We start from the raw sequence: 7,372 nt of genomic DNA, 5'->3' as shown, positions 1-7,372 counted from the left end.
CCAGACATAGTTATGGTTCGGCTACTGTCGTCATTGCAGCGATTGGACACGAATGCTTCTCGAGCTGTCGATTATTTCGAGCCCAAATCGAGTGCCCACGCAATGCTCGGGTCCAATCTATGAGCCGTATTCAAATATCGCCACTGGGCGGTACTGCGACCGCCCAGCTACGTCATCAGGTTTTGCGAAGGAGAGATTGAATTAAAACACTCGCTTTTGTCCTTGAAATTACACCCCAACAAAGAACTTTCTTGGCCAGTGGCATTGCGTGCGAGTATCCTTGAGTCCCAGTAGCGCCAGTAAGGTCGTGTAAAGTGAAAGACATCCCAATTGAATATCGTTGCACCGCCCTTTTAGCCATTAACTGCGAACGGGAACCGAATACACACCAGCCATTTCAGATTGAAGATAGACACCGTAACATAACTACACAAACGCTGCTGGTCACCGACAAAACTACAGCTCAGCAAAACGTCGATAAGAGGATGTAACGCCTGGGTAAGAACGAATATGTTGTGGACCAGACAAGTGCGAGAAGCTTTCAGTAACTAATGATCCTACTTTATTGCGCTGACGAATCGACGAATGTTTGGAAAATCGTTGAATTGCTGCACATACACGATATTCTTAATTAGTGTCTAATATAACGCTCATTCGAAGGGCAGTGTGTTACAGAACGAATTAGAATTTTTCACTGGCATAGATCGCGAGAAGAAGGAAGAAGATCGATCGAGAGCTACGAGCGCGAGGACAGACCATCGAACCTTCCCTTCCTGTGTATAACATGTAAATATCACAGTTCGTATTAAAGAGAAGTGTTCCATTTAGGCAACCTGACCAAAAACGATTAATTCCGCTACTGCTGTAACAGAGGCCTAGGAATCAGCACTTGCGCATATTGAGTATGTCGAGGACTCTAATGGGGAATTCCTTTTGTGACCGGAGCGATCTTGGAGCTTTTCTTTGTATCTTATTCAGCGTGCAAGCGCGCACCCGCATCTACCCCACTAAAGAAGCGATCATGATGCACTTTTGAATCTCCCTGCAGGCGCGTGCTCAATCCCTGCTCTACAGTGTTCTACCTGCTCTAACGTGATCAAAGGAACAAGCTCCCACCAGCAACGCAAAGATGACAAAAACGACAGGCTAGAGCTCAGTTGTCCAGTATTCTAGACACCAAGCCTAAAAACCATATTATTATTTAAAAATAAAAAACAATCTTCATAACGCCAACCGCAATCGTGCATAGCTATGACGCGGCGTAAACAAAACGGCGTTCTGTGGCGCCCTCGAAAAGATGGTAGCTCGCGCGCTTTTTTCGTCGTCTGGTGAGGTGAACGGCGTGACTGCTGGGCTCACAACGTACTGCAATCCTGACCTGCCCACAGGAAAATGTACCAGCGCGCACCTTTTAGTACATGGCCGCGGGCGCAGTGTTTCGTAACGCTATGACTTCGCGGCACTGCATAAAGGTTATTTTTGTTGTTGTTTCCCGGGGCATGCGCGTATCAATCGAAGGTGCGCAAGACGCAGCGACCTTCTCTGGTCCTGACCTGCTCTCCCCGCGGGCCTCGCGGGATCGAGAGGCCAGTCAGTGGTCGCATGGCAGATTCGTCAGGAGGGGCACCGGCTGCCAGCACAGTGGCTATTTATTGGTCATCCGAGAACGTGCCTGATTTCGGCGATGGCACAAGAGCAGTCGTGCCTAAAAAACTAGCTTGCGCTTCCGCGCCTGAGAAACGCGCTTTTCCAATCCAAGCAAACATGAAGCGATGCACCCTGCTAAGTGCTACTGCTGCTGCAGCCTGTTAGCGCCACGCTACAGTAGGTGTTCCCAAGAAACACATATCACCAGCTGCGCGCCGTCCGAACCATGCGCTAGATAAGCTGTGAACCGCGTTTGGGTCGCAGAAAAGCCTTTACCGAGCGCCCCCAGTGGAAAAGCCACGCACTTTATCGGCGACAGCGTCTTCCATAGGAAGCCATTCTGTGGGCAGGTAAGGATTGCAGTAGGTCGTGGCTGCGCTGCTTAAATGGAGCCCAGGCGGGCAAGCAGCCTGTCCGATGTGAGCGACCTAAACCAAACAGTGTCAGCGAATAAGCGTGATGACTTGTGCAGCCAGTGCATACGTATCTCGCGACACTGCGTAGGCAAGGCCACACGTCCTTATAAGGCCAGCCCGGAGGAGCTACTCGACTACATCCGACTCATCTTTGCTGACGTCTTCGAGCTCAAGGGTGAGCGAGAGATCCTTGAGCAAGCCGAAGGTATCCCGCTGCCCAACCTCAAGCTCTGCGTCCGCATTCTCCAGGCCGAGGGGCTCTACACCGCCGAGACAGAACTAGTTGGCTTAGACACCTACGGCCTTCTCTGGGTGGACGAACTTCGAAAAGTCAAGACGTCGGTGCAGCGACGGACTGCGACGCCAAGATGGAACGAAGACATCCTCGTGGAGGTGAACGACTGGACCAAGGGATCCCTGACCGTCGAGGTCTGGAAGAAGGATCCGCACTCCATCGCTAATTCGCTGCGGAGTTTCGTCTACTTTAGTTCGTATCGCGAGTGCCTGCGCGCCCTGCGCAGCGTTTTACAGACCCTCTGCCGACAAAAGAATGATAACCTTATCGGTAAGGTAGTGAAGCCATTGGCAGAAATTCCGTCCGTGGGCAGTGAGCAGTGGTATCAGCTTCAGTATGAGCACCGTTCGGGTTTGTTCGGCAGGTTGCAGATGGGGCTCTCCTTTCGTACCATACCGTCGGCCAAACATAGCTTTTCCGTCTCGCTCAAGGACCATTTCGCGCTTAGCCACATTTTTTTAAGTCATAGCTTGTTACTAAACAGCGAGCAGGCTCTGCAGTGGAACAGGTGGGACGATTGCATTTCTAAGGAAGCACTGACGCTCCTCCATCAACATTCTCTACACAAGGACTTGAAGCAAATTGAAAAGTGCTATTGTTATTTGCTCTCCGTCACCACATCGCGTTTCAGAGATGAGGGGCGAATTAACTATTCCGTTGTGTATACACTGTTAAAAGAATTACAAATGGAGTTAAAGCGCAATAACAATCAGGTACTACAAGAATCAATCGACGCAGTCGTAGCCATTTTGTGCCAGCAGACGCGATGCCTGCTGTCGCGTTTCCATGACAAGTTCAATCTGAAGGACAATCGCCAAGCTCTTGACCTTTTAGGTGTGCTGTCTTGCTGCCCAGTGGTTGATGCTATAAGCCAGAAAGGGGTGACCAATCAGGCCTGCGAAGAAATACGCAAAAGCGCCTACGAGTGGCACTTGAAAATTACGGTGCTGGGAATGCCAAATATCACGGATGACACTTTTGTCAAAGGCCTTGCCGATGTCCTCCACCCAATCACTGAATTTCACAACAATGCTAATGTCATATTCAAACAAGCCTGGAATGAATCGTACACGGAAATAACAATCGAAGAACTAGACAACTTCTTGGACACGCATTTTCGTCCTCGCATTGTTGCACTCTGCGCTTTGATTCCCGTCTCCAAAAAAGACGACAAAGATCGGCTGGTTGAAAAATCCCTCGACACATTCTATTTGGTGCAAGGGTTTATCACAAACGCCTTATCTAGCCTTCCCGTCCACCGGCCACACCTCAGCATGGATGACTACCTTTACTGGTTCGGCCCGCACATCGCAGCTGAGTGGTTTGAATGGGCTCAAAAACCAGCGCTCACTTGGATCGAGCGCTTTGTTGACGGAGATACCATGATGCCTGTCAACGCCACCGACAAAATCGGCAGTTCCGCTAGGGACACGTCCACCACCATTCAAGAACAATTCATGGTACTCTGGAAAAATCTTAACTGGCCCAATCCATCAGTGGCCACCAAGTTCGCACTAATCGTGAGTGCCTGCGCGCTGCTCTTCACCCAGAAGACGGAAGAAAAGGTAAAGCGACAGAAGTACTTCGAGGTTATTGGGGATTACGGCGTCTCGACTAGGCTTTGTGTGGCCATCAACAACATCACAGCCATCGTCAATTGTCTAGAGGCAATACAGCGCAGCATTGTGGAGTGCTTCCACCGCGACCCGCAATACGATGATGTTCTTGCCGACTTGTGCGCTCCTGTACAAAAGGCTGCAGACTCCATTGCCACCAGTGTGCTACGGCTGACGGACGGTGTCCTGCTAAAAATTGAGCCAGAAATCACGCGCCTCGTGGAGAACATCGTGCGTTGCAGAGATACCTCGGAGCAGAACCGTGCTCTGTTCGCACTTTCGAAGTACATAAACACCTGCTTATCGACACTGCATGCCAATTTAGAGGCAACCGCTTTCCGAAATTCGCTGCTTCAAATTTGGAAACGGTGCGTGTTTATTGTGAAGCAGGTAGCTAGCAAGTTACAAAAATGGCACTTTTGTCGATTCCGTTCCAGCAGCATTGCCTTTTCGGGCCTCCTCGAAGCCCTCCACAGGCTACGTAAAATTTTTCACGCCGACGGCGGTGGGCTGGACACACAAGAAGTTGATTCTAAAGCGTACCAAGAGTTTGACGAGCAACTGACGGGGCTTGTTCAATCCCTGAACGCCGTCAGAAGGTGAACAGAGCTGGGGCACCCGTAGCGTCACTTCGATTGTTCAAGCAGAATTCACGTTTTTTTTAGTCAATCGTAGTGCATTTAGTCAACTGCCCTGTTCTTTTCAGCACCGCGTCATTACAAAATTGGAATCAGAAAAGGGACCAAAGACCCCCGTCATGCACTAGATACTGTCTGTCCGTCTGAGTCAAACAGCAATGATCGATATGTATAGTAGCGGAAAGAGCCAGCGAATCCACAGAACGTGCGGTCTCGACCTACACGCACCCGTCGTGCTGGCTGCGAGAAGAACCGCGCGAGTCGGTCGCCGGCCAGGTGTGAGATTAACGGCTATCAACATCCGGCGGCGAATGATTTAAAATAGGTTAGTGCTATCAAACACAGCAAAGGGAATAGTCGCATGTTGATAGCCGCTAATTTCGCAACCGGCCGGCGCCCGGCTCCAGTGGTTCCTCTCGCCACCAGCATCACGCGCGCCTGTAGCTCGACACTGCACGCTCTTCTTGCCTTCGTTGGCTCTTCCCACAACTGTACATCGGTTGCGATTACGTACCATGTCATCTAATCCGCGAACCATGGGTCGATTCCCGAGCGGGCGATAGATGTCTTATGAATGCATCTACTGTTCGCGAGCAATTCCTTGGATTGATACCCCTTCTATTGTGTGCACATGGACCGGGTGTAGCAGTAAGCAGAACATACGACACGAGTAATCATGAATGAGCCTTGCTAAAACGAGGTCAGGGAATGTTCAAGCAAAAAAATGAATTGCTGCAGAACAATGAGCAGTTGTTTGCAGTAGGATGAATAAAAAAATGTATGCTTTTGCCCCAAAGGTTATTTTAACTAAATTCCCACTACAAGATCTTTAATATTAGCTCCTTTAATATTAACTTTCTGTTGCACCAAAACGTTGGGGCTCCAATCCACGCTGTGAAGGTGGTTAGCCAGCCAAGCTGTGGTATCACCTGCAACGATTGCCCACTGCAGTAAACAAATGTCGCCGCTAGTCGTATTGCCGTTTCTTTTCCCTTTGCCTTTCCTTGTATTCACGCTACTCCTCGGGAGTCCTAACTATACGAGGACTACCCCTAGCGGTAGCGCAACAAAAATAAAATTCGTTTCTAAAAAAAAAAAAATGAAAGCCGTTTACAAATTTCTGTAACGCCGAATTGGAGCGCAGCTCTTGAGGAGGAGTAGGGAAGGGTACTGAGGGGGTCACGTCACCTGCGGGTAGTCACGTGACCCCGGGGGGTCACGTGATCTCGGGGGAGGGGGTCACGTGACCTCGAGGGGGGTCACGTGATCTCGGGGGGGGGGGGGGCACGTGACCTCGGGGGGGAGGGGTCACGTGACCCCCCCCCGGTTACGCCGACGCCGACGGCGACGCCGACGCCGACGCCGACGCCGCTCAGGCTAGAAACGGGCCCCTAAGAGCTGCGCTCTAAAAAACGGGTTCTTCTTTTGCAGCAAAGTTATATAGACGCTTTCAGCGAATCAGTTACTCGAGCTGTCACCAGTCGGCGCGCTCTCCGCGCACTTTCCGGGCCGCCATAGCCGACCTTCAGTTTCTCGCCGTTGCTAGTGAGATCAGGCGCCGAGGCGCGCCATGCATTGCTGTGAAACGGCGCGTGTGGAAAGGTCGCGGTGGCGCTGCGGACGTAGTGGCTGTAGGATCCGACCGCTTCCGAGCGTTTCAAAGGCCCTGAGCGAGGAGAGTTGGCTTGCGTTTTTGGCGGCTCGAAGTGGCCCCCATTCTGAACCGCTCTTTACCCCGTGTTACCCGTGTCTGTTGTCGTTTATGGTCATTGAAGTGCCATGCCGAATCGACGTCGGCAACGCCACTGCTTCGCTCCGGGGTGCCAGAGGGGCTATCAGTGGCGGAAAGGTGAGCAGCCGTCGCTGTTCTCAGTGCCTTAGGAGGAAGAGCAAAGAAAAGTTTGGGAACGGAACTTGCATCGCCAGGATAAGCTCCTGGACGAAACGTGTTCGGTGTGTGAGCTTCATTTTGAGCCATCGTTTATAACGCGAGACTTGGTTCACATTATAAAGGATGAAGAGGTGCGCATTCCGCGTGGAAAGCCGCAGCTCTTGCCGGGCGTTGTGCCGACGTTGCTTCCGAATGCTCCGAGCTACCGATCAAAGAAAGCGTCGCAGCCAAGGCCCACGAGAAAGCGAAAAAACGCCGATGCTTTCTCAGTTGACGGTAAAAAAAAGGCCACACACTGCCTCTCCAACTGCCTGCAGCAGCACTGGCAGCACCACACCGGCTGCAGCCGATATCGGGGCATTTGATGAAGCCTGTATGCCCGAAGAATACTCCACGCTGCGTGTCCCCTCCGAGTACTGGAGCCGTCACCGAGCTCCGAGCCCCAGTGGTGTATTGTAAACCAAAATGTGTGACAATGAAGTTTTCTCCCAGAGAGTAGTGATTTTTTCACGAGACAGCAGCTGTTGTATGCACTTTTAATCTTCGTCGCAGCAGAGCTGAAGGAAGACGTCAGCTGCGAGGAAGCGGAGGTTCTGCCAGACGTCGACTCCTATCGTCTCTGTGGAGGTGCCGACGAAAAATAGCTCCCGCGAACAATTCCGCTAACTTTGGAAACACAAGCGCGAAAATTAGAACCCGCCGATTATTTCGAAACTTTAGCTTCGACCGAAATCGCGAAATATTGCGCTTGCGAAAAATACGTCGTTTACAGTATTGTGTTTTTGCTGAGAACTAATAAAAAGTGTATTCATGTATAAATAACAGGGTTTGCTGTCACACGAGTTCTTTTTGTCCGGCAGTATTTACCC

The 7,372-nt window shown here is 51.0% G+C and overlaps 1 protein-coding gene and 1 pseudogene across 1 annotated transcript; both read left to right on the top strand.

Moving 5' to 3' along the window:
- The first annotated feature begins 2,033 nt into the window (after positions 1–2,033).
- LOC120846472 (BAI1-associated protein 3-like) lies at positions 2,034–4,577 on the top strand. Its single transcript, XM_040218228.1, has one exon. The coding sequence runs from the start codon at positions 2,034–2,036 to the stop codon at positions 4,575–4,577; it is 2,544 nt and encodes an 847-aa protein (XP_040074162.1).
- Positions 4,578–6,289: 1,712 nt separating this feature from the next.
- LOC120846473 lies at positions 6,290–6,962 on the top strand (annotated as a pseudogene).
- The last annotated feature ends 410 nt before the right edge of the window (positions 6,963–7,372 follow it).

This window comes from Ixodes scapularis, unplaced genomic scaffold (genome assembly GCF_016920785.2).
Source record: "Ixodes scapularis isolate PalLabHiFi unplaced genomic scaffold, ASM1692078v2 PGA_scaffold9__187_contigs__length_104089568, whole genome shotgun sequence".
Classification (NCBI taxonomy): Eukaryota; Metazoa; Arthropoda; class Arachnida; order Ixodida; family Ixodidae; genus Ixodes; species Ixodes scapularis.
This window is presented reverse-complemented; position numbering and strand designations above follow the sequence as displayed.

What these genes read in the sequence shown, in the direction of transcription:
- LOC120846472 (XM_040218228.1), top strand. Translation starts at nt 2,034, where the DNA reads ATGGAGCCCAGGCGGGCAAGCAGCCTGTCCGATGTGAGCGACCTAAAC.